Genomic DNA, 27,754 nt, shown 5'->3' on the forward strand with positions numbered 1-27,754 from the left:
ATGACTAGTGTGCTGTTGCTGTGTGGCTTGGTGTTTCTCTTGCCCACGGAATCCTGCAGGACGACGTTGTGCCAGGTAAGAAAAGGGAGGTGGGAGGACAAACTGGTGGGGAGAGTCCAGTGAGGATCAAACCCTTCACTTGGCCACGTCCTAGTTATTTGACCGTAAGTAGGGAGGAGGTCCACACAATGAACAATGCAACCTCTGAGCCCCCAAGCCTATTTTAGACAACAGCTGCCGGTGACTTTCTTTTTTCTTTTTTTCTTTTTCTTTTTTTTTTTGCTTTTTGGGTCACACCCAGCGATGCTCAGGGGTTACTCCTGGCTTTGCACTCAGGAATTACTCCTGGCAATGCTTGGGGGACCATATGGGATGCCGGGGATTGAACCCGGGTCGGCCGCGTGCAAGGCAAACGCCCTACCCGCTGTGCTATCGCTCCGGCCCCTGCCGGTGACTTTCTAACCAACCTTTCCCATAAGTTCCAGAGATGCAATGAGGCTTGAATGATTTGAAGGTGATAAACTCTTTCTCCATTTCCTTTGATGGTGAAACTTTGAGTTTACTCTTAACCAGGGTGGAGCTGTTTCTTGGGGCGCTTGAAAAGGTGGAGGCGGCGAGGGCTGTCACACTGTATAGGTGATATTAATGGCATTTAGTGGGCAGGACCTAGGAATGATCTGGCACAATGAAGCATTGTCCCACCCACATGGCACTAACCTTTGAAAAACTTGATAGTGAATACCATGGATGGATGGATGGATGGATGGATGGATGGATGGATGGATGGATGGGAAGAAGCAATGAGCAGCTCAGAGTTAACCAAGGGTGGGCTGAGGTGGGAAGCAATGTACCATTCTCCAGCTTTGTCAGGCAGTGTGGCCCGGTGCTCTCTCTGCAGTCTCTTTCCTTTAATACATAGTCATTTTGACTTTTCTGTTAGACTGGAGTGATAGCACTGCAGGTAGGGCATTTGCCTTGCATGCGACTGACCTGGATTCTATTCCTCCGCCCCTCTCGGAGAGCTTGGCAAGCTACCAAGAGTATCTTACCCCCATGGCAGGGCCTGGCAAGCTACCCATGGTGTATTCGATATGCCAAAAACAGTAACAACAAGTCTCACAATGGAGACATGACTGGTGCCCCCTCGAGCAAATCGGTGAACAACGGGACGACAGTGCTACAGTGCCTCAGAGAGGAAAACATCTTCAGAGGCAGAGAAATAACTCAAGGAGTAGAACACATACTTAACATGTGGTAGGCCCTGAGTTTGCTCTCCAGAACTTCATGCTCCCTCTACCAATGGCCCTCAAACTCCTCCAGGTCAAACTCTGCTGGGATAGTTTCTGGTTCCCTAGCACTGCCCTGGGTGACCCTGATTAAAATATTTTGGGCTTCTTGGGAAGATAGTATCATTGACCACATAGCCTGGAAGATGTCTTTGAGACACTAGTTATGTTCCATGCCTTGCTTTCAGAGGGAAACTGAGGCCTGCATTGTGGAATGACTTGCTTGAAGTTACTTAGCTACTTAGAAACCCACTGAGCTACTGTGCCAAGGTCAGGTCTCCTGTCTTTAGATTTTGAGGTGCTTGTTCTTCCTATTTTAATGTGTGCTTGCATTTTTGGTGGGGAGGGGGTATTGATTTGGACCATACCCAGTGACGTTCCTCCTGGTTCTGCACTCAGGAATCACTCCTGCTGGTGTTTGGGAGACCATCTGGGATGCCGAGATGGAACCCGTAAGCGGCCTTCCTCCTGCGCTCTCTCCGGCCCTAATGTGTGTTTTCCTTCCTGAAAAGGAAAAAAAAATTCTTTTGGAATTTCTGTGTAGGGAGCTCCCACATGATACCTATGTTGCCCTCTGGGTAACTTGTTCCTAGGTAGGCAATTTCTCCATGATTCACTTTCCTTGTCAGCTGGTGTATACTTTTGTCTACTTTCTGGGGAGAGGTTCGAGCCCACTCAGAAATGTCTTATGCTTTTGAGGCCTCTTGACTTCACAGCTCTGCACCCTTTCCCCCCTTCATTTCCTCACCCACATTTCCCCACAAGATAGAAGAGAAAGAGCAGGCGAAGCCTGAGAGGTTGACTCTGCTTTGCGTCCGGGTCTCACCTGGATCAGAGCATCCATCACATCCTTTTCTTCTCCATTTACAAGCTGCTGGATGCCGTTCTATTGGGGCTACCCCTCCTCCTGACCTGCTGACTCATAGGTGAGCCCACAGGTTTGACAGGTTTCAGATTTGCGTGTGTCTTTTTCAGGGTTAGACTGAGGAAGATGCGTGTTGAAAGCTGAGGAGTTCCCTAGTAGATACCGCCCCTACCCCGCCCCTTCCGTGCTGAAAGGAAATACCCAGAATCATGTATGCCTTGGCCAATTAGCAGGAAAGATGTGAATGAGATCCTCCATGCCAGAAGGCAGCATTTCCAGTCCTAGTAAACAGGATAGCCTATTTTGCACACGTATCTGCGGCTCACAGACTGTGACCTCACTGGAGTCTCTTTAATGGGCTAAGGGTCATCAAGGCTTGTTCACTTTTACCTGACTGAATACGGCGTAGGAGACTGGGATGCTTTGTTGAAGAAGTGAGGGCATCTTGAGATGCTGATGTAGTCACACTGGCACTTCCTTTTTTGCCTTCTCCACCTGGGCATGGGCTGCTGTGGTGGGAGAGCAGTGGTGTGGGAGTGAGGAGAACTGAGTTCTAGTCTCAGATTTCTAAGGAACTCCCTCCGTGGCCTTAGGCAGGGCGACTAATCTATCAACAATTTAGTTTCCTTGTGTGTATTATAAGGGGGTGGGTCTGGTTGATCTTTTAGATCTTTTAAGCACTAAATCTTTAGTAGCTTCATAGATGATCACAGGGTTTGTTCTAAATGTTTCCCATAGATGGTCTTATTTATTCCTCCATAAAAATGTTCTGAGGTGAGTGTCCTGTGATTGTTGCAGTACAATCCCTGTCTGACTGTTTATACGAGAAAGAGGAGACTCATGCACTTTCCCAAGGTCTCAAGCGCGTGTTTGAATCTGAATATAGGGGTTCAGCTACCAGAAGGTACCCAGTGATCATAAGCTGACTCTTTTTTCAGTGAAGGCCGGGTATAGATGAGCAAAAGAGAAGGTGGGGGCTATTAATCAAAAGAGATGGGGTGCTTATGATGAGAGGGGCAGGCTTTGGGGGTTACCCTATACATAAAAAATATAAAGTTGCATATATAGAGTTAAAGGGAAAGAGCATATTTATAGAGAAAGAGAAAAGAATCACGTGGAAATTTAAAATTAGAAATGCTGAAGAGTATTTTGTTCAAGACTTGCTCAAGACTATTCACTACAAAATTAACTTAAATAACATTTGTTTTGTTAAAATTAAAAAACAGTATCTAAATACTTGCATGACAATAATTTTGTAACATTCCCCCTACTTTTGGTAATACAATAATTTTTGTAAGTAACATATTAGAAGAAGGGGAGATGACTCAAAGGACTTGATACATGCTTTTCCTGTGGGAAACCCAGGTTTTATTTTTAACACTCATGGTCCCCTGAGCACTACCTGGTGTGGCCCTAAGCAAAAGAACAACTAAATCAAAACTAACATCATAAATATTTAATTGTAAGTAAAATTGTAAAATTTTCCTGTAAAAATATTTCATTTTTTTCTATGGGAGAGCAGAAAATTCATTGTTTTTCCTCTAGCATTATTGATTAAATTTCTTTTTTTAATTATTCTGGTTTGTTCTGGTTTTATTATTCTGATTTTAGTGCCCAGAAAGTGGAAAGGGATAGAAATGATATGTCTGTGGTGGTGGTTTTCATGTGGAATGCACCCCTGTTCCCTTTCTCATTCCTATTCTTGGTTGACTAAGAATAGAATGTCTCTAAAAGATACACAAAATAATAGTGGCTAGGTGGATACACAGTGTGATGGTAAACCCTCTATACTTTGTGTTTAAAGGGAAGCACCTTAGGGATGGCATCCTCTCTGCATTTCACCTAGCGAAGAGGGAAATTGGTAGAGACACATTCTTTCCATTCATCTATTAGCCATAGCTACATGACCTCACATGACCACATTTATATGGAAAACTGAGAAATGTGATTCTTATCCTGGATGTATCCACTATAAATTAGAGGTATGCAAGAATTAAAAATGAATATTAATGGACAGTTATCAGTCTCTGCCATACTTTTCAAGTTATAACCCTTCCTAGAGCAGTGAGGTCTTTTTGCTTATTTAACAAGTCAAAAATTCTTTCTTGGTAATCTGTTTCTGAGGGGACTGGAGCGACATAGCACAGCGGGTAGGGCATTTGCCTTGCATGTGGCTGACCCGGATTTGATTCCTCCATCCCTCTCGGAGAGCCTGGAAAGCTACTGAGAATATCCCGCCCACACGGCAGAGCCTGGCAAGCTTCCTGCGGCGTATTCAACATGCCAAAAACAGTAACAACACGTCTTACAATGGAGATGTTACTGGTGCATGCTTGAGCAAATTGATGAACAATGGGATGACAGTGCTACAGTGCTATTATTCTGGTTTAAAAGACCCCTTTTAGATTATCAATTCATTATCATTTCACGAAATCACAAAATCCTGTTAATCACCTATTTCTCGGGCAGGCTCAGTAACCTCTCATTTCGTCCTTTCCCTGAGATCTTAGAAGTCTCTCTTGACTCGGCCCTCCCAAAAATGTCAAACTGGGAGCTCTTTCAGGGTCAGGGGAATGAGATCTAGCTTGTTACTGGATTTAGCATATGAATACATCATGGGAAGCTTGCAAGGCTGTCCCATGTGGGCAGGAAACTCTCAGAAGATTGTCATTTTCTCCCAGAGGGAGGAGCAGGCTATAAGATATAGCGTAGCCGCAAAGTGGCCGTGCACTTCTGAGAGCTTGCTTTTAAGTCTCTCTCTGGATGTTGGCCATTGATAGGATCACACACACCTGAGTTCCTCTGCAGGTACCTTCATGCATGAGGCCTGTCCGAACATGTGGAAAGGGGCCACGAGCATGGCTGTAGCTAGGTTCCGGTGGTTTTCGGCTGCCGGGAGCTCTGCTCAGGGTGGGGAGGGAAGCTGGAGCCCATCCCCTCCGAGGGGCCCCAGGGAAGACAGCCAGGCGTGTGGGAAAGAGACTCTCTGCCATTATCATTTATGAAATGGAAATATGTATAGAAGGGTCATGAAATGGGGAAACCTCCAACAAGATTTTTTTTTTTAGTATGTAAAGTATCAGGGTACTTAGAATATTCTTCTATGACTAATTGCATATATTCTTAGAAGTAGTGCCACTTAGAGGTGTGATGTCCTCGTTCTAACATGGAGATGACTGGAAACAACAGAAGTCTAGTCTATGAAATCCCAGCTAAAGATCTTTTAGCTCAGCTTCAATTTATCCATATCCAGATATAGCTACAGCCTCTGGAGTGTTAACCAGAGTGAGGGAGAACATGAAGGAGGCAGAATCTGAACAGATGGCTGTTAAGTGATTTTGCTTTTGAAGTTTTAATAAAATAATCTGATTATGTGAATACACTGTTAAATACTTTAGGGTTTTAAAAAGGCCCATGTAAGAATCCTGTAACTTAACCTTCATCAATTTTCCAATTACCCCCACCGTCCACTACCACCCCTCCACACCCCTCCCCAGGCTCCTGGCTCATATCCTGGAGAGAAAGCAGATCCTTGTCCCTGGAGCGCAAGGAGGCACCTGGTGAAGGGCAGAGGGAGGAGAAACAGCCCTGGATGGAAGGAAATGGGGCTGTAAGGCTGGCCACCCAGAAAGAGCCTCCGGTCTAGTGATTGGCTTGATGTCCCCGCTGATCCAGATGTGGTTGTTGTTGGTGACTAAAGAGAATCTTTGCACTGGCACATTGATCTTGACATGCATTTTACTTTTCCTTTACCAGGCTGCCAACAGAAGCAAGGAGAAAGTGTCTTCGGGGCCATCTGGTACGTTGACAGCAGTTGCTGATAAAAGGAAGCTGTGCTGTTCATCTTATTGTAACAGACCCGTTCTCAGCCCTGCCGCCTGGCAAGGCAGATGGCACTCCTTGATAGTTTGCACTTGGTCTCTTTATCTTTCTCCTAGGAAATTGGATCTTAGACCCCTCTTTTCCAGCACTCTCTGCGGCATGTGCTCTGGGAGTTCTTGGCCATAAATCCATTACATAGTGCCAACTCACCCTGATGCAGTTGCTAGATCAGGTCTGTGAGAACCTGCAGATGACAATTCATTACAAAACTTGTTGTGAAGTTCCGAGTTGGGTGCTTGCTAGAGAATACCAGGTGTGGAGATTTCCACCTGTATTCTGGGGTGCTGCCATCTGAGGAGGTGCGGGGGCCTTCCGGTGTGGTGCGAACATCAATTTAGGGGCTGAAACTTGGGCTCTTCTCCCGTCATTGGCACAGATTCAGTTTTCCTTTCTTTTGACTTTGGGGCCACACCTCGCTGTGCTCAGGCTTTACTTCTGGTTCTGAACTCTGGGATCACTCCTGGTAGGACTTGGGCCTCTGTAGACAGTGCCTGGAATCAAATAGGGCTCAGCCACATGCAAGGGGAACATCTTTTTTTTTTTTTTTTTTGCTTTTTGGGTCACACCCAACGATGCTCAGGGGTTACTCTTGGCTTTGCACTCAGGAATTGCTCCTGGCAGTGCTTGGGGGACCATATGGGATGCCGGGGATCGAACCCAGGTCAGCCGAGTGCAAGGCAAACGCCCTACCCGCTGTGCTATCGCTCCGGCCCCGCAAGGGGAACATCTTTTTTTTTTTTTTTTTTTTAATTTTTTATTGAGTCACCATGTGGAAAGTTACAAAGTTTTCAGGTTTAAATCTCAGTTATACAATGCTCGAATACCCATCCCTTCACCAGTGCTCATATTCCACCACCAAGAATCCCAGTATAGCTCCACCCCGCCCCCTCACACCCCAACCCCCCCCACGCCCCTAGCCCCCCCCGCATGTGTAACTAATAAATTTCACTTTACTTTCATTTTGATTGCATACAATATTTCAACAAAACTCACTATTATTGTTTGGAGAGTCTCTCGCAAGGGGAACATCTTAACCCCTATATGCTCTCTCTCTGACTCCTCATTATTACCTATTTGAGTTCATAGTAAGTTTTTGTTGGAATGTATAGAGCTGAAATGTATGACAACTACTGATCCATGTCTATTTTCCTTCAGCTCAGAAACATCCTAATGTCAACTACCTGGGTGACCCTTGGAGGTTGGCTTCTGCAGCCCAGAAACCCAACCTCATCATCTAATTCTAATGCAATTGTTTTTTTTTCCACCCCCAGCTGTATGTGATGGTGTCTGTGTGGACAGTTCACACTGCAGTCAAACCTGCCCTCCTGGCACTCAGGGAAATATGGGATTTTTATGCAGACAAAAGCAGTGGCACAAGACTACTGACACCTGCCGGACTCTCGACACCTTCAATATCTTTGAGGTAAAATTCTTTCTTTCACATGCAAAGTGAGACCTCATATTAGCAATGCATATTACTGCTCTCAGGAAGAGGGTGGGTGCAAAAACAAAGGAGGGGGTAGGTGAGTTTGTGCACAAATAACTAAATTCCTACTAGTTCTTTATATTCAAAGATGGCCTATTCTTTCTTATTATATTTTATTTAAAAATTGAAGTGTCATGGATTACAAGAGCGTAACTATCTATAAAGTTTCAAGATTAGCTCAGTGATAGAATTGAGAATACCAAGAAAGGAAGTGTGTGGGTGGGGGTAATGAGGTGTACTGGAAGTAATGCTAGGACATTGTGGAAGGTCTTGGACTCTGGTGGTGTTTAGGTGAATGTATATATCAATAACATGATCTTTAACACTATTGTAACCATGTTCCCTAAACTGTAGCACTGTTTGCACTATCGTCCCGTTGTTCATTGATTTGCTCAAGAGGGCACCAGTAATGTCTCCATTGTGAGACTTGTTACTGTTTTTGGCATATCAAATACGCCACAGGTAGCTTGCCAGGCTCTGCCGAGTGGGCAGTAGCTTGCCGGGCTCTTCTAGAGGGATGGAGAAATTGAACCCAGGTCAGTTGCATGCAAGGCAAATGCCCTACCCACTGTGCTATCACTCCAGTCCAGCCCTTAAACTATAAAAATTAATTTTAGGGGTACAATGTTACTGCATCCCAATGACTGCTACGGTGCCAATATTCCTTCATCACCATCCACAGGACTCTTTCCATTTCCTTTCTGACCACTGGTACCCTCAGTTCTGTGGCCAGTGCCTAATGGTTAATTTCCATTGTATATTACCATTTCTCTTGCTTTGTTTTTTATGTCTCACACATGAATAGAATCCTCTGACGTCTTTCACTCTCCTCACTTATTTCACTTAGAATGATGCTCCCTAGTTCCATCCATTTTGTATCAAGATGCAAGACTTCATTTTTTTCCATTATTGTGGAGTCGTATTCCATTGTGTGTATATATCACAGTTTCTTTATCTACTCATCTGCTGTTGAGCTTTTGGGTTGTGTCCATATTTTGATTGTTGTACACAGCGCTGCACGAACATAGGTATCTATGCAAATAACATAAGTACATCTATTTTGGGGGGATAAATGTTTTACTATATTTGGAATAAAGCCTAGGAGTGGAATTACGGCATCATATGGTAGTTCTATTTTTAATTTTTGCAGATGTTTCCATAGTTTACCAAATAGAATAGGGAATGAGGATCCCCTTTTCTCTTCATCTTTAAGCACTTGTTTTGTTTTTTGAGGGTATTTTGGGGGTGGGTGTGAGGTATTGGGGTCATACCTGGTGATACTCAGGGGTTACTCCTGGGTCAGGAATTATTCCTGGTGAGTTCATGGGACCATAAGGGGTGCAACCTGGGTTGGTTGTCTTTAAGACAAGCACCCTACTTGCTATACTATCTTTCCAGTTCCAGCACTTGTAGTTTTTGGCTGTTTTGAAGTAAGCCAGTATTAGTGGTATGAGTTGATAGCTCATTGTTATTTTGCATAATTTTGACTTGCATTTCCCTGATACTCAGTGTTGAGAAACATTTTTTTCCCTTATTCTTGTTAGCCAAGAAATGATACATTATTTTTTAGCATGGGGGCTTCCCAATAATGCTAGGAGACTTTTCAACTGATCTTTTTTTTATGGAATGTCATTTTATTTATTTTTAATTTTCATTTTAAAAATTTTAATAGTGAATCACCATGAGGTACAGTTACATACTTACAAACTTTCATGTTTGTGTTTCAGTTACACAATGATCGAGTACCCATCCCTTCACCAGTGCCCATTCTCCACCACCAATGGTCCTACCATCCCTCCCACCACCCCTATCCCATCCCCCCCACTCCACCCTGCCTCTGTGGCAGGGCATTCCCTTTTGTTCTCTCTCTCCTTTTGGGTGTTGTGGTTTGCAATAGAGGCATTGAGTGGCCATTGTGTTCGATCTATAGTCTATACATTGGGCATGTATCTCCGAAACTTAGCGGGTCCTTCGAACACCCTTTACTTGGTGTTCCTTTCTCTATCAGAGCTGTATTTTTCTGCAAGGTCAGCTTCCAAGCTATGGAGCCAACCTTCTGGTATTATATACTACTATTCTTGGGTGGGCTGGAGCGATAGCACAGCGGTTGGGCATTCGCCTTTCACGCAGCTGAACCGAGTTCGATTCCTTCGCCCCTCTCGGAGAGCCCAGCAAGCTAAGCTACCGAGAGTATCGAGCCGGCGTGGCAGAGCCTGGCAAGCTACCCGTGCATATTGGATATGCCAAAAACAGTAACAATAAGTCTCTCAATGAGAGACGCTACTGGTGCCCGCTTGAACAAATCGATGAGCAATGGGATGACAGTGACAGTGATTCTTGGGTATTAGTCTCCTACTCTGTTAGTTTATATTCCACAGATAAGTGCAATATTTCTATGTCTGTCCCTCTCTTTCTGGCTCATTTCACTTAGCACGATACTTTCCATGTTGATCCACTTATATGCAAAGTTCATGACTTCATCCTTTCTAACAGCTGCATAGTATTCCATTGTATAGATGTACCAAAGTTCCTTTAACCAGTCATCTGTTTTTGGGCACTCAAGTTTTTTCCAGATTCTGGCTGTTGTAAACAGTTCTGCAATGAACATACAAGTGCAGATGTCATTTCTACTATACTTTTTTGCATCTCGAGATATATTCCCAGAAGTGGTATTGCTGGGTTCAATGGGAGCTCAATGTCTAATATTTTGCAAAGCATCCATTCTGTTTTCCAAAAGGGCTGAACCAGTCGACATTCCCACCAGCAGTAAACGAGAGTCCCTTTTCCCCAACATCCGCACCAACACCGGTTGCTTTTGTTCTTTTGGATGTGGGCCAGTCTCTATGGTGTGAGATGATATCTCATTGTTGTTTTGATCTGCATCTCCCTGATGATTAGTGATGAAGAGCATTTTTTCATGTGCCTTTTGGCCATTCAGACATCTTCTTTGAGAAGGTTTTTATTTATTTCATTTCCCCATTTTCTAATGGTGTTGAATGTTTTCTTCTTGTAGAGTTCAACCAATGCCTTGTATATCCTTGATATTAACCCCCTATCAGGTGGGTGTTGTGTGAATATACTTTCCCATTCTGTAGACTGTCTTTGTATTTTAGCCCTTGTTTCTTTTGAGGTGCAGAAGATTCTTAGTTTAAGATAGTCCCATTTGTTTATCTGTTTCCATTTGCTTGACCAGTGATGTGTCATCTTTGAAGATACCTTTAGCTTCAATATGGCTTTCCACTGATCTTGGGCAATGAGGCCAGCTATTCAATGAGAGGGATGCTGAGACTTAGGTCTTGCAGTGCCAGGATTACTTGTGTAACCTTGGCAGTGATCATATCTAAGATCCATCTGGCAGCAGTTTTCTGAAGACCATGTGTTGGCCATTTATGACGGTTGGCCTCATAAAAAGCATTTGCCTTAACCCTTGCATAATCTCTTCAAAAGCTCCAAAAAGGCACATTCTTAACTTATATATTTTCAGATATACACAATCAAGTTGCAGTTCTTGATCAGATGAATCAGAGCTTAAATTTTATAAAGACCGCAGCTAATATTTTGGGGTGTTTTTTTGGGGGGACAAGGCACACTTGGCAGTGTTCAGGGCTTAGTTCTGCCTCTGTGCTCAAGGCTCACATCTTGTGGTGCTTGGAGGATTATATGTGGTGCTGGGGATTGATACAGGGTCAGCCTTGTCTAACCTGCTACATACTATCTCTCTGATGCCCCCAGATAATATCTGTGCCCATTAAAACATGAGAAACCTACTCTCCTCAATAAAATATTTCTCACATATTTAAGTCACTAAAAAATGTCAAATTCTAATAAATGAAATAAGCTCAAATGTTATTTCTTTACTTTCCTTTCTCTCTCTCTCTTTTTTTAAAGTAAGAGTTTTGCCTTTCTGAGATTCAACTCCTGACTCTTTCATTGGATTCTGTGTATTTCATTTTTAGTGCAGCGGGTAGGGTGTTTCCTTTGCACTCGGTCGACCTGGGTTTGGTAGAACATTTTGTAGTCAGGGTGCCTAACGCCATGTCCACTCCTCATTTAAGATCCCTGGATGAAGATTCAGACAAAATGTTTATTTTTGCTTTGTTGAGGTCATCCATTTTGTTCCTCTATACCACCAGTGAGTGAAATCACAGTTTCTTATTTCTTTAAACATATTGCTCTATGAATTTTCAAATGATGCACACCCCAATCTTCTATAATGCTGCACTGCTGTGCTACTTTGAAAAAATCAGAGATCCATATATCATATTCTTAGTTTTTATTTATTTATTTATTTATTTATTTTGGGGGATGGAGCTATAGCACAGCGGTTGGGCATTCACCTTTCACTCAGCTGTCCCGTGTTCGATTCCTCCACCCCTCTCAGAGAGCCCGGCAAGCTACTTAGAGTATTGAGCCCGCACGGAAGAGCCTGGCAAGCTACCTGTGCGTATTGGATATGCCAAAAACAGTAACAATAAGTCTCTCAATGAGAGACTTTACTGATGCCCGCTCGAACAAATCGATGAGCAATGAAATGACAAGACAGTGACAGTGATTTATTTTGAATTGTAATTTAAAATACACCATTTAAAAATCACACAGGCCACTCACATATATGAAAGTAGACACTTTAAACACATTTTAAATCTTATTTTCATAAAGTTGTTCACAATATACAGATGGTTTAATACTTAAATACTTGCACTTTAGTTTATAAACTGAACAACAAAAAATTTTCTAGATGTCTTCCCTCCTAGATTCCACCCCACACCTCCAGGGAAGTGAAAACCCAAAGATACATAGCCAGAACCCAGAAATCATGTGTCATTTAGTGGTCAAGTATGATCCCCCGAGTGGTATGGTCCCTCCTTTTGCTGCACAGACTCAGAGGAAAGGGCTCAGGAAGACTTTTGAGGTGGTTTATGATTCAGGAGTCCAGTGTCTATAAACATTGACTAAACATGTTCAACCAACAGGGACATGATTTCTGAGTGGGTGTATCTTTTAGACCATCATTTTTCAACTGGTGGCCAGTTGGTAAATATTTTTTGCTCTGTAGTTCACATGGTTTTGGTTACGATTACTTACCACTGCTCTTCCGAAGGAAGCGAACAACTCAGAAATGAATGAGTTGGTTGAATTCTAATGCAACTTTGTTTTCAAAAAAGGCAGGTGACCAACCTAGAGCCATCCCTGATCTCAGGTGTGGGACTAACTCAGAGCTGTGATTCATGACTGATGTTTTCTATTTCTATTTTCAGTGATTCTTCCATTTTGATGTCTCCAAACACAGTTCAGAATTTCTCTCTTAAAATGTGCACTAGTCTCATGCGTTGTCCCAGGAGAATATTAAAAATAAGTTCCAATGGCATTTCTGTCTATGCATAGGATTTTTTGTGCAGTATATATATATATATATATATATATATATATATATAGCCTATGCCAAAGATAATAATAACTACTTGTTTGGGGAAGGGTATTATAGAATAGGCAGTTGGCAAACTGGGACTTCCTGTTCATATGGCTTAGTATTGGTATTCTGCAGCAGATGTGACTTTGAAAGTGTAAAATAGAAACACATAATGCAATACTCAAATGAATCAGTCTATGTTCAATTTTAGCAAATGTATTCTTCCATTTAAAACAAGAATTACATGATAAAAACTTCTTTTGTCATTTCTTAGGACACAGAAGCACATTCAGTTCAACCATTTAGAGAAACTGTTAAAATTCATGAATATGCTGCAAAGCAAGAGACCATTATTGAGAGATTGTTGCGGAAGTGTCCAAAGGATCTGTCCTGTGTCCTTAAGAAGATCCAGCAGTCTCCCCGGATCCCGGGAAACATTGCTGTCATCGTGGACCTCTTACACAACATCTCTACCTCAGCTGCCTTCCGGGGCAGTGTTGATGAGACTAAGATGCAGGTGAGTGGCTCTGAAGATTTGGTAGAACATTTTTATAGTAGAAAAGAGTTGCAGCTTAGTTTAAGTGTTCTTTTCTCTTTTTGAGCACTAAAATCCTGTCTTTCACCAAAATATTTTTATACTTGATCTTAGCCTAAAGGCCAAGAAGCTAGCACTTAAGTATCTTCAATGCCTAGTATAGGCATATTTAATTCCTCAAAGAAAGACTAAAAACCTAATGGAAAAATTGAATGCATACACATAACAAAGATTTAGGGAAAACACATACCAAGTACTGGATTGGACACTGGTAAATGCTTTTCCAATGTAGATTTTGGTTTCTGGAAACCCATCAGAACCATTCTAGAGAAGGATTTCTCTTACTTTTGATTGTGAATCAGAAAAGTAGCTAAAATGGATGATAGCCAAGTATAACTGCTGCAAAAATGAGAAACAGAGCAGAATCCATTAATTTGCTTCTGAGCCCAGAATGAAAAGTGGGTATCAGGCATGAGAGTCAATTCCTCATTTACCAGCTTCTGCTGCAGGCTACTGCACAGTTGGGATTTCATAGACATTAACGTGTCAAGAACATAGACATTTCTTACTCTCACCAGAGTAAGAAAACTCCTGATTTCACCCAGGTGTGATGTAGAACTGACCATGGGGATGAGCACATTGTAAGAAAGGAAGGATGCCCACTTCCTGTCTTACAGGAAGACATTTTATAAACGCAAGCAGGGTGCTTTTCTTGTAGCTCTGTGCTCCAATGCAAGCTTCGGTGATATTGGAGACACCTGTATTTCATGTTGAAACTTATTTGTTTAGGTCTGGCGTGAGAGCTGAGATTTTTGAGTCTCTCATATCTTCCCAGGGATGCCTAGGAAGCACACTTATAAAAGCCAATCTTGAATATTCTGGTAGATTCAGAGAATGGTTCAGTCCTAATGCAGATTCTTTATTGGCAGAGTTACAGTGTCATGGCCAACCACATTCTTAACAGCAAAAGCATCTCCAATTGGACCTTCATTCCTGACCGAAACAGCAGCTATGTCTTGCTACACTCAGTCAATTCCTTCGCCAGGAATTTATTTGTGAAAAAACATCCCATCGATATATTGGATGCCTTCATTCATACTCTGGGCACAACCATATCTAGAGAGAACAATGGAAAGAATTTAACTTTTTCCATGAGAGTGAATGACACAGACCACAAGGTCACTGGGAGGGTGATGATCAGCAGAGAAGAACTCCAGAAGTTGCCTTCCCCATCTCAGGTGGTCAGCATTGCTTTTCCCACCCTTGGGGCCATCTTGGAAGCCAGTCTTTTGGAAAACAACACCGTGAATGGACTTGTCCTGTCTGTCATTTTGCCCAAGGAACTTCAGATGATCTCCCTGAGCTTTGAAAAGATCAGTAATTCTGAGGAAAGGAGGACACAGTGTGTTGGCTGGCACTCCTTGGAGAGCAGATGGGACCGGCAGGCCTGCACAATGATTCAAGAAAACTCCCAGCAGGCTGTTTGCAAATGTAGGCCAAGCAATTTGTTTACCTCTTTCTCAATTCTTATGTCACCCCACATCTTGGAGAGCCCAATCCTGACGTACATAACCTACATCGGGCTAGGCATTTCTATTTGCAGCTTGATCCTTTGCTTGTCCATTGAGGCCTTGGTTTGGAGCCAGGTGACAAAGACAGAGATTTCTTATTTACGCCACCTGTGCATTGCTAATGTGGCAGCCACGCTCCTGATGGCTGATGTGTGGTTTGTCGTGGCTTCTTTTCTTAGTGGTCCAGTGGCACACCACAATGCCTGCGTGGCAGCAACATTTTTCGTTCACTTCTTTTACCTTGCTGTGTTTTTCTGGATGCTTGCCAAGGCACTCCTGATCCTCTACGGAATCTTGATCGTTTTCCACACACTGCCCAAGTCAGTCTTGGTGGCATCTCTCTTTTCTGTGGGCTACGGGTGCCCTTTGATCATTGCTGTTATCACAGTTGCAGTCACTGAGCCTGGCAAAGGCTACCTGCGGCCTGAGGCCTGTTGGCTCAATTGGGACATGACCAAGGCCCTCCTGGCCTTTGTAGTCCCTGCTCTGGCCATCGTGGTTGTCAATCTCATCACAGTCACACTGGTGATTGTCAAGACGCAGCGAGCTGCCGTTGGCAGCTCCATGTTCCAAGAAGTGAGAGCCATTGTGCGAATCAGTAAGAATATCGCCATCCTTACGCCTCTTTTAGGATTGACGTGGGGATTCGGAATAGCCACCGTTGTCAACGATCGTTCCCTGACCTTCCACGTTATTTTCTCTTTGCTCAATGCATTTCAGGTAAGCACAATGCAACCGACCAAGCTTAAAATGAGAGAACTCAGGAAGAAGTTTTGTGATGTGGGGCTTAGCGTATCACATTTTGACTCAATAGTCTAAAAGACAGTGAATGTAGAATAGCATATTAAGTAAGGAAATAAGTCATTCCAGAAAGACCTAAGTTCAAATTTCAACTGTTTTATTCAAGAGTATATGACATTCTTTTGAGATATTTCCTTAAGTTTTCCAAGCTATCTTTTCCCTATCTACGGGAAATTGTAGAAAAATGAAATAAAATAGTGAATGGGACAGCATCAAATATTAAAATATCCTAAAGATGCTTAGTCAAAAACTGAATTGCTACTGTTAGGAATTTAAATAATGTCATCTCTCCACAAATCTAAAAAGGGATCTGGAAGTACTGAAATACATGTTTATTCATTTAAAGATTCTTAAAACAAATAGCATTACAAAATGTATACATTTTATTGGTTTGTAAAAGTATAGCAGATTTCATGTATACATGGTTGTAAATCAATATCTGCATATACTATATTGTATATGCTGAAATGAACAAATTCATTATATTTTTCTCTATTTAAAATTCTTTGTTACCATTGACAACCATCAGAAATTCATGGAGAAAGTCATACATGCTACCATTAAGTGGCCATTTTCCTCTATTATTCCACTTCTATTGCTAACCAAAGTTCATATTACTCCTGACTAGTTTCAATGCTTATATATAAGGATATTTTTCCATAATATAGGGGTTACACTACAGTGTGATGTTCATCTATTCCTATTTCCATGTTGGGTGGATTTAAATCAGCCAGACTGGGAATATTTAACCATGAAGGTGGTGAATGCTGCAGATGAGAATTGCCAAATGTTATTTACCAGTCTGTGAGAGGATCAGGGCAACGTTGGACTGAGTGGAGAAATAGGAGGGTCATATATCTAGCAACTGAGGTGGGGATAGTAAACTTAGCTTTAAGAAGTGGGACAAGTGGAGTTTAAGGACAGATTAGGAAGAAGGACAGCTGATACTGATGCTGATGAAGAGAAGACTGAGAGCAGTGATTCGTTAGCACATCAGGTTGGGGAAAAATACTGGTAAGGAGTTTTTGGTCCTAGCCCTATGGGTAGTGCTTCCATTATTTTTTCCCTACATGTTTATTTTATCTTTGTTTATGAATTTTAAACAGCTGATTATATAGATTTTTTGTTAATTATATCATCACCTTTGCAATGCCAGAATATAAAAGGCATCTGCTTATGCCTTTTATATCCATTGGTTTTACTTATTTATTTAAGATAATTAATTTTTACTTATTTATTTATGACTTTTTTGGGTCATACCCAGCGATGCTCAGGCCTTACTCCTGGCTCTGCACTTAGGAATTAGTACTAGAAAAGTGCTTGGGGGACCATATTGGATGCCGGGGATTGAACCTGGGTCGGCTGCATGCAAGGCAAGCGTCCTCCCCACTGTACTATCACTCTAGCCCTTATCCATTGGTTTTAAAGCTTCACCACTGTCTTTAGCAGAAGTATTGTTAATTGGTCACATGCTGCCTTGACTGCTCACTGTGTCAATCGATGACATCTGGTTGGAATCTTTTCTTAAAGAAGTGTTTGTGGACAGATCAAGTGTAAGGACCCATAGCACTTTTCTAGTAGGAGAGAAGTAAATATCTTGACCCTTTTGGCTGCTGTGATTATAAAGTACCATTGACTGAGTGTATGATGGAGAACAGAAATGTATTTCTTAAGGTTCTTGAGGGGCTGGAGTGATAGCACGGCGGTAGGGCATTTGCCATGCATGCGGCTGACCCAGGTTTGATTCTTCCACCTTTCTCGGAGAGTCCTGCAAGCTATGAGAGTATCTCGCTCCCATGGCAAAGCCTGGCAAGCTACCCATGGCATATTCAGTATGCCAAAAACAGTAACAACAAGTCTCAAAATGGAGATGTTATTGGTGCCCGCTTGAGCAAATCTATGAGCAACGGAGTGACAGTGACAGTGATGGTTCTTGAGGCTGAGAAAATCTAAGGTCAAAGTTCATGCAGAATTCATGTCAGGAGAACCTGTTTCCTGACTATCTACTTGCTATTGCCTCACATGGTGGAAAGGACAAGGGGATAAATGCTCTGTGTTCTCTTTAATTCTGTTTTTGATAAAGCCACCCTTATAAGGCCCATCTTACAAAGGTGGGCTCACTTCACAAAGGCCCACCTCCATATACCATTACATTGGGTATTAGAATTTAATATAATTTTAGGGAGCAGAGGGTAACACAAACATTCAGTCTAAAGCATATATCTTGAAATTTTGGAGAGAACCTTGATATTTTCTTGCTCAAAGTGTGCTTTTTTTTCTACTAAAGCAGAAAAACTACACAAATTTTACTTGATCAAATAACATAATTTATAAATCAATAATTTATTCAAATTTTCTGAATGAAACTGTATGACTTTTTATGTGGTAGGAGGGACCAACAAAATAATTACCAAGTGGAAGATTTTCCTGATCCAAGCAGAAGATTATCTTACAGTTATAATAATTATTACATTATATAATTAAATAATTATTAATATTGGTTAATGAATGCAGGTTGCAAATAAAGCAATACAACATACTCAGACATATACACAGGTGGTGTACACAGACACCATATTTATTGAGCATTTATTTTCTGTCAAGTATTATGTTAAATGTTGCAGACATATATATATTCTCATGAAGTTAACCATCTTAGAAATAGAGAAATTTGTTTGAATCCTTTAGCTAAAGAATTATATATTAACAAAGGAACAGAATTATACTGTAATTCTCAGATGTTTGAAAAATTTAACTCCTGAGAGAAATTTATGGATGTTCTGGTTTAACATATATTCCTACAACATACCAAGGATTGAGATGTATTTTGAATCATCAGAAATGCTAGGTTGCAATAATGGACCGTACTGGCAACATTTCTCCAAACTCACAGTGAGGGATCTCAGTGGTTATCTTGTAGGCTACTAGTGTCACACAAAAGCTATAGGAGCACTCTAGGATTTGCGTTACTTGTTGGGTAGGGTGAATGAAGATGTGTATTTTAGTATATGGGGATAATCAACAGAACATGTGGTCTCATGATAGTCCCCGTGGTGTCCTCTACCTCTCAGCCGGGCTTTTCTACATCCTGGAACCTGGGTTGTTGGTATTGTTCCTTCTGACGGCCAACTGGTTATTACGTGTGTATGGTGCCTTTTGTTAATAAACCTACATAGCTTAGCAGGCCTGGGTAAAGGCTCACATTCAACTATGCGACCAGAGCAGTTGAACAAGGAGATTAATCAACCAAAGGTCATTATCTCACTTGCCTTCCGAGGTAAACCAAGACCTGGGTAACCACACTTTCAAGAAAAATTTTGTCTAATAAATGTTATGATTGCACTTTGAAAGTTAAATCTCTCAGCTTCCTTTCCTTAAAAAAAAAACACCTGAAAACTCAGATGGATGATAATTATAGAAAGGCAGGCTCCTTTTGATTGATTGGAATCTTTCTTTGTATGGACAATAAGGCATGAGCTAATTGATTCTCTCTTTCTCTCTCTCTCTCTGGATTATATTTGAATCATAAATTTCTGGGCACTCACTGAGTGCTTAGAATTTCAATCATTTTCTTGGGAGGGAAACAACCAGCAGTACAAAGGACTTCCTCCTGACTCTGCAGTCAGAGGTCACTTCTGGCAGAGCTTGGGTGGACCCTATGTGGTGCCAGGCATTGAAACTCGGTTGGTTTCATGCAAGGAAAATGTCTTAGCGCTGTACTGTCTCCCGAGCCCCTTCAATCTATTTTGTGTCTTTGTTTTCCTAAGTAACAATGTCCTTGATTTTTTTTTTCCTGGCAAGTTATGTAGTGTTCTTGGGTTGTGGAAAGGGGAAAGGAGGTATAAGATGTTCTTGGAAGCTAAGATGATCTATTTTTGTTTTTTACTGTGGGAGTTTCTTTCCTTACTGATTGTCCAGGGACAAGAAGGCAATTTCTTGCCTATCTTGTTTTTTGATTTGATTTGGATTTTGTTTCTGGGACACATCTGGTAGGTTTTATTTTGGGGTGTGTATGTGTGGGGGGAGAGGTTACTGTGTGGGGGTGTACTTGCTCTGGGTCTAAAAATTACTTCTTGTGGTTCTTGAGGGACCATGTAATGCTAGAAACTGAGGCTGGACCTCTGCTATGCAGGTATGCGCTCAGCTAGTTGAGCTCTCTCTCTGGTTCCAAGGGGGCTTACCTGGGAGAAAGATTAGTCAGTGAAGCTTGAGATTTTCCTTTTCCTTTTTTCAGTCTGGGGATTGAACCTTGGACCTCATGGTGTCAAGGCAGGCACACTACTATGGGAACCATATCCCCGGACCTTCTTGCCTAACTCTTTCTTGAATCACAAATTTTGGTTAGATGCAAACCTCCTGATAAATGCCCAAACACTTTCATTTTGACAAATAAAATTAAATTCCTGAACAGTTGTGTAAGAATTAAGGATCTTGGTCTATTTAGTTACTTAGCCCAAGTGTTTAGTCATCGGAGTATACAAAATATCTAGATGAGTGGTTGGCATATAGAAGAGGCTTTTTATTTGTTGATTGGAGGAATCCCAGTGTTGTGATTAAAATGAGTCAAACATTTAAGAACATAGTTTTCTTTTTTTTTTAAAAATCATTTTATCAGTTCCAAAATGAATGCTGGTATTTATTATTATAGTCCTCATTATTCTTATGTAAATGGATTTTCTTCACTCTTCACTTTCTCAGGGGTTCTTCATTTTGGTGTTTGGAACAATCCTGGACCCAAAGGTAATGTACAATCCTCTTGTATTTTTTTTTCTGCATCATCAACACCTGGCCCTGAAATATTCACTAGTAAAATAACTTATTGGAGTCTCAGCTCCACCATTTATATAGACACATGTCCAGGGCCTTGTGGCTCTCTATAATGCAAGAAATTTCTCTCATCTTTCAAGCTCTTATCAGGTGAAGCATCTTGTGAACATTAGGTTTAAGATAATTTGAAGGGATTCCTATTTTTAGCTTTATAAATGAGGAAGTAGACTAAGTGATAAAGTAGCCTGCCTAAAATCTGTTCAGAAACTGACTCTTAACTAGCTGAAACAGAGAAGGCATTTATTAAATCTCACACTATCATCTTTGGGAAGGTCTCTTTTTGGTTTCTCAGTGTGGGTGCCCCACCCCAAAAGAATCATCCCCAATCTGTGGCACAGTACTGCCTCACAAGAGACACCACTGCTTCGCTGGGCCTGCCGGACCCAAGGAACATAATGGGTGCAAATGTCCAGTTGTTGCTTCCGCTGTCTTGGAAGTCACCTTCCACCTGCTACATGTTTGATGGGCTGCACCCAGGTCCTAAAACAGCACCTAAGCTGTAAGGGAGATGGGGTGACTTGAGTTCCTGGCTTCTATACTGAAGACATTGGGTGCAAAGAGGAGAGTTCTCCAGAAAACCCAAAGTGTGTAAAGGTGGAAGGTGAGGAAAGCAAATAAAATCTCAACAAATAAAGCATCCAATGTTCACTCTCTCCAGTAGCTATGATTAGTCTCTGTGGGGTGCCATACCTGGCAGTGCTTTAAGGATTATATATGGTGCCAAAGGTGGAACTGAAAAAAAAAAGTGAAACTGGGCGTGGCCAAGTGTAAGGAAATCACCATGATCCCTGTTTTCTCTCCCTGACTCCTCCTTTTAAAACTGGATTATCTCTCTATAAAAAGTTTGAATAAAGTGACACACTGTGGGAAATACTAAATGATCCAAATGATCCAAATGTGTTTTTAAAAATATTTCCAAAGCTATGGCAAGGTTTCTTCAAATTTATAGGAAATCATATTTCCTATCCTGGGTTTTGTGAATAATGTCCCTGACCTTGAGTCTTTAATACCAGCTCCTGTCTCTGCTTTGTTCCCACCTTCCCTGACAGCTTTTTTCTGTTACTGATCCACTTCCCAGCCCAGCCATAGCACTGGACTGGAAAATAAAATAATCTTTTCCAGATTTAGGTGCATTTGTCAATTTCTAGAGGCTTTAATTCTTAACTCCTTTTATTAATTTAGATAAGAGAAGCCTTAAAGGGACGAATAACCTCTGCGAAATGGATCTCCAGAATGTCTGAGGTAAAATTTTCATGTTCAGTTTTGTGTTGAAATGGTATTGACAATTGAGTTGAAATTGCGTTGACAAGGTAACCGTGTTGGTGTTTGTGGCAGCGGCAGGGTTGCAAATCTACACTTCGTAATAGGGGTTTCCCAGAGGTGCCAAGTGTGCTCTTTTTTGAATTGCTTTAGTAGTTATTGTAATATTGGAACCACATCCAAAAAGAAGAAAGTAGCCTTAAATGCACTCAGAACAGAGTGACAAAGTGGCAGGACCAACAAGGGTGACCCTCAAGCCATAGAGCAGAAAATTAGGCAATAAGAAGTCTCAGAGTCTGCCCTCTTACTCTCTATGACTCTGTTTAAACCACACCCAAAGCAGGAAAATTCTAGGGAAACAAATTCACACCTTATACAAAGAACTTCCTATTAGCTTGATTTTCAGGCTGTTGTGGTTCCTGGAATTAGAGAAGGAAGCTCGAGGCCTGTTTGAGGAATGTCATAGGAAGAAGTTTAGCCGTAGATAGTAGTACACATGGCCTTGACTCTGTTTTCTATAAAGTTGTTTAGCAACTTTATTATTTAAATGTGTGACCCAGTAACTGGTCTGAGTGAGGGATATGTTGGAATCGATATACTTATTTATTATTGGAGGGGGCTGGAGCGATAGTGCAGCAGGTAGGATGTTCACCTTGCATGTGGCCAACCCAGGTTCGATTCCTCCTCTTGGAGAGCCCGGCAAGCTACTGAGAGTATCCCGCTCACACAGCAGAGCCTGGCAAGCTACCTGTGGTGTATTTGATATGCCAAAAACAGTAACAACAAGTCTCACAATGGAGACGTTACTAGTGCCTACTTGAGCAAATTTATGAGCAACAGGATGACAGTAATACAGTGATACCGTGATTATTTGAGGAGGTGGGACTGGAGTGCAGCAGGTAGGGCGTTCACCTTGTACTTGGCCAACCCGGGTTTGATTCTTCCGCCCCTTTTGGAGAGCCTGGCAAGCTACAGAGAGTATCCCGCCCACATGGCAGAGCCTTGCAAGCTCCCTGTGGCGTATTTGATATGCCAAAAACAGTAACAAGTTTCACAATGGAGATGTTACTGGTGCCTGCTTGAGCAAATCAATGAACAAAGGGATGACAGTGCTACAGTGCTATTATTGGAGTTGGACTGGCCATATCTGGTTGTACTTCAGGTTCTGTGCTCAGTGGTCACTCCAAGTGGCACTCTGGGGGCCACATGGTGCTGGGGAATAAATCCAGGCTTTATGCAAGCCAGGCATGTGTTCAGCTTATTAAGCCATCTCTCTGACCCAGGAAAACATTTAAATATCAGTAAAATTTCTGGGGAACCAGAGAATATACCCAGCAAGAAGAGAGGTGGTGAGCTAAAGTTTCCTACATCCACATGTAATTGGATATGTATTTCCTGGGGGAGGCATCGAGACTAGGGGACTAGCGTGGCAGAGAGTTGCATGAGGGGGGCGACAGGTCATACATGCACCGAGGCCTGAGTGTTGTCCCCTGTATATTCATTCCTTCCTTTTTCACCCCCAAAGAAATCTATCTTTGACTCTCTTACTTTTAATAAGGCTAATAGCCAATAGTTTATTTTTACCCCTTGATTTTTAAAAATTCCATTCACCCCTAAATTTTATCTAAATTTCAAAATCTTACTCCTAGTCCTTGGTCTGTGCATGTGAGATCGCTGACCTTTTATAATCTAGCTGGGAAAGGTGAAAAACAAAATAAGAAAGAAAAAAAAAATACTGGTTTTCTGAACCGGAAATGAAACTAATGGTCTCAAACTTATTTGTTTGTTTATTGGGTTTGGGGGCCACATCTAATAAAGTTCAGGGATTAATCCTGGCTCTGCACTCAGGAATCATTCCTGGTGAAACTTGGAAGACCATACAGAGTGCAGGAGATTGAACCTAGGTCAGCCACATGCAAGGCAAAAGCTATATGATTGCTCCAGCACTGGGAGAGGCAGATGGGGCGTGAAGGTTCTCAATCTTGACCAAATGTGGTAATCAACTGGGAAGCTTCAGAAACGGTTGCCTGGTCCCATCCTTTGAGGTGCTAATTTGATTGATCTGCAATGTGGCTTGCGTTTGGGGAATGTAGTTGAGGTTGATAACTGCTCATTAAAGCCATGATGAAGTCTTTGTGCAGTGTAAATATTTGTGTCCAAACCAGCCTACCTGGTGTAAACACTTTCCTATGACCTCACTCCGGTTTACCGATGTGCTCTCCAGAGAGAGGTGGGGCTTGACCGCTAAATCCATCCTGTCCCTTTCTTTACTTGATAGGGAAACTGCTCCCCAGTGCTTTTCAAAGGTGTCACTGTGTCCACAATGTGTCTCACATAAATCTGTGCTTTATGGGAGAGGTAAATCAGGATTGTAGCTAGAACATTAGTAACAGTTGTTGACTGTCCGAGTCCATGGTTTTAATTAGGATCGAACTTGAATAATTCAGAGCTTTTTCAAAACACCACCATTCACGCTCTACTCATCCCCGTCTTAAATAGCACTGTCATCCCATTGTTTATTGATTTTGCTTGAGCGAGTACCAGCAACGTCTTCATTGTGAGACTTGTTATTGGTTTTGGCATATTGAATATGCCGCAGGTAGCTTGCCAGGCTCTGCTCTACAGGCGAGATACTCTCGGTGGCTTGCTGGGCTCTCCCAAGAGGGATGGAGGAATCGACTATGTGCAAGGCAAACGCCTGACCCGCTGTGCTATAGCTCTATTCTCCCCCTCTTTAAATATAACCATAAAATTTGGAGGGCTAGACTAGTGAATTCTTTTGTTGGTTTGTTTGGGGGCCACACCCAACTGTGCTCAAGGCTTACTCCCGACTTTATGCTCAGAGGACAAAATGCCATGCCAGGGAAGGCCAGCTGCATGCTAGGCGTGTGCTGTACCCACACGGCTCTCTGTCTCCGTCTCTCCAGGTCCCTAGTGAAAATTTTTAAACCCTCCAGTGATATTTTCTTCTGTGTGCTACAAGGTTATGGTTAACACCTTGTCTAGTAAAAAGTGATCCTAACTTGGAAACCTTCATTCTACCCACTTGCCTTAGTGCATTGCAAATGAGCTTTGTCAGCTTCTGCAGAGGAAGTAGGTTTCTTCATATCTTCTCTTCTGCTTTGTGGATCTCTGAGCAGTAGGAAGCAATTATCTACAGTTCACACTGAACTTCGTCTCCTTGTCTGAGGAGTGTTCATTCCAGCTCCCCAACCTCAAGATAGTAAATGGGTTTGCTCTTATGGTGGGTGTGGTGTTGGAATAATGTATGCATGAAAGGATCATTAACAGTATGTAAATGATGATACATCCATAAAAATGGGAAACAGTACGGGGTCCAGAGCAATAGTACAATGGATAGAGCATTTGCCTTGTGTGAGGCTGACCTGGGTTCGATCCCCTGGTATCCCATATGGTTACCTGAGCACTAACAGGAGTAATTCCTGAGTGTAGAGCCAGGAGTAACCCCTGAGCATCACTGGGTGTGACCCAAAAAGCTAAAAAGAATTAAAAAAAGAAATGGGAAACAGTAAATGCTTTATGTTATAAGCATATCTAGAGATATTTTTGCATCAGTTGCTTAAAAAAACCAAATATATAAATCAATCCCCCAAAGTAAGGTAAAATATTCTAAACAATTTTTAAATAAATGTGCTTGTGTGTATCTATTTTATACCTGATGTGATGAGTATACCTATGCTTAAGAATTCTACCATTAACTTAATGCATTACACATCTTAGATAATATAAACGTGAAGCAAAGGATGTTTCATTAAATTTGTCAGGGACTCATGAGCAGTGCTTAGGGACCATTGGTGCTGGGTTCAAACCAGTAGTTCCCACATGTAAATCATGCACTCCAGCCCTTTGAGCCATCTCCCCAGAACTAAGGATGCTTTAGACCAAGATGCATGATTGGGATGGCTGGAACATTGAGGCTCTCAGCAGGTCATCTGGAAAAGAAGCAAGTTGAGGACTAGAAGACTTTTAGGGATTATCTCTTCCTCTGTGCTTATCAGCTACTTCTTCCCACCTTCCTCCAAATGGGACTTAAAAGCAAAGCAAGCCCATCCAGGGAGGAAAAGGACCTCTTACATTAGTCTGTTCTCATGTTCTTAGTTGGTCTAGTACCAAGACAGAGAAGATAGGTGAAAAGAAAAAATTAGGTTCTCCACATGTTTGGAATAATTTGCAATTATATGTTTATTCTTCAACAGAACGTCTCATCTGACTTCTCCTGCCACCCCACCAAAGGGCCGAGCTAACAAAGCAGCTATCTCTTGATCCAGGGAGGTAAGTGCAGGTATTCCATCTGTATAAATATGGCACATGGCCTTCCTTTAAGAAATTTGTGATTAGATTTATTCTATAAAAAAAATCCCCCTTAATTAAAGGGATTTTTTTTTTTTACCATCTAGTTTCACCTAGCATAGTTAGGGATGGATTTACATTTCTAAGTACCAGTCAACTGAAAGTTCCCTGTGAAACAATTGATGATGTCTGAGAATACTTTTAAGTTAGCTCAGAGGAGAAAGAGGGGAGTGAATAGAGGTACCTGTTCTTCACAGCTGCTCAGACTTCTCCTTCGTCACTCTGGAATTTTTTGTTTTTGTTTGGGGCCACAACTAGCAGTGCTCAGGGGTTACTCTTGACCCTGTGCTCAGGAATCATTCCTGGCAGGTACAGGGGACCATATAGGATGCTAGGGCTCAAAACTGGGTCAGCTACCCTAAAGGTAATCGCTTTTTTAGCTATACTATCTCTCTGGTCCCACCTTTGTTCCTCTGGATGTTGACAGCATGTCCCATTTTCCCAGTGCCCCTTTTTTCCAGGGTATTACAAGATCAATGAGTGATGATAAACACTCTTTGGGAGGCCTCAGGACTGGTGAGGCAGTTTACATTTTGCTTTATCTGCAACAGTGTCAGAGAGAGAAACAGAAGGAAGGGTGTCCTGGGGGAATCGGAAATGTTTCTACCTTCACTTCACTTCTACTACCCTCTTCATAAGAGGGTCATCCAGATACACAGACATGTGCAGACAGTGTTTTCAATCTTCCGCCTTTCATATTCCTCTAGATTTACAGAAAGACCCAACCAGGAGACAGACATCCCCTCTACCTTAGATCTGCATGTCCAGTCAGACAGAGAAGTGTAGAGAGAAGCTGAGGTGTCTATAAAAAGAAAGATAGAAGAAGAGAGAGAAAGAGATAGAAATAGAGAGAGACAGGGATATAGAAATACAGAGAAAAACCCAGAAACTGAAACTCACAAAGGGACAGATTTAGTGTCAGGGACAGAAGCAGAGGGAGTTGTCAAGAGAGGCACTCAGACAAGCACAGAGAGTCCCCTGCAGAGCGACTTCTCCGCAGTGGCAGGCCCTGGATTTCAGAGTGACCTAGAGATTCTCCATTGGCACAGGGGCTGGTACTCCCCAAAGAGGTTCTTGTTCAAGACAGAGAAAGTCATCAGATGAGAGTTGTGGTGAGGCCTTTGGGTCTTGCTGCTTGGACAGTAAAGCTGTGATTTTCTGTTCTTGACAAGGTCATACATTCCAGGGATGGCAGAGCCCTCAGGAGAAATGTGCTTGTTCCTGTCTTCTGGCCTCTGGGAGTATGAAGAAACCTCCCACACTGTGGTGCTGATGGACGAGGGCCCAGTGGGGAAGGATGAAAGGTCCCTCTGTCTAAGTTCTTCTTTGCTGCTCAACATTCCCCCCAACACGAACCTACACATACTGTGCTCTTCAAGTCTTCCAGGAAGTGGTGGGATCTCAGTTTCCCCAGGCCTCCGACAGGCTGCTGGAAGGAATTTCCACTTAGGAAAAGCGTT

At 42.1% G+C, this 27,754-nt stretch overlaps 1 protein-coding gene across 1 annotated transcript; it reads left to right on the top strand.

Moving 5' to 3' along the window:
* LOC101540986 (adhesion G-protein coupled receptor F2) lies at positions 1–27,536 on the top strand. Its single transcript, XM_055136896.1, has 9 exons — positions 1–62; positions 5,898–5,950; positions 7,305–7,456; positions 13,204–13,446; positions 14,394–15,755; positions 20,535–20,576; positions 21,846–21,905; positions 26,141–26,216; positions 27,467–27,536. Exons 1-8 carry the CDS (start codon positions 1–3, stop codon positions 26,186–26,188), a joined length of 2,022 nt encoding a protein of 673 aa, XP_054992871.1. The 3' UTR covers positions 26,189–26,216; positions 27,467–27,536.
* Positions 27,537–27,754: the final 218 nt, after the last annotated feature.

This window comes from Sorex araneus, chromosome 4 (assembly GCF_027595985.1).
Source record: "Sorex araneus isolate mSorAra2 chromosome 4, mSorAra2.pri, whole genome shotgun sequence".
Classification (NCBI taxonomy): Eukaryota; Metazoa; Chordata; class Mammalia; order Eulipotyphla; family Soricidae; genus Sorex; species Sorex araneus.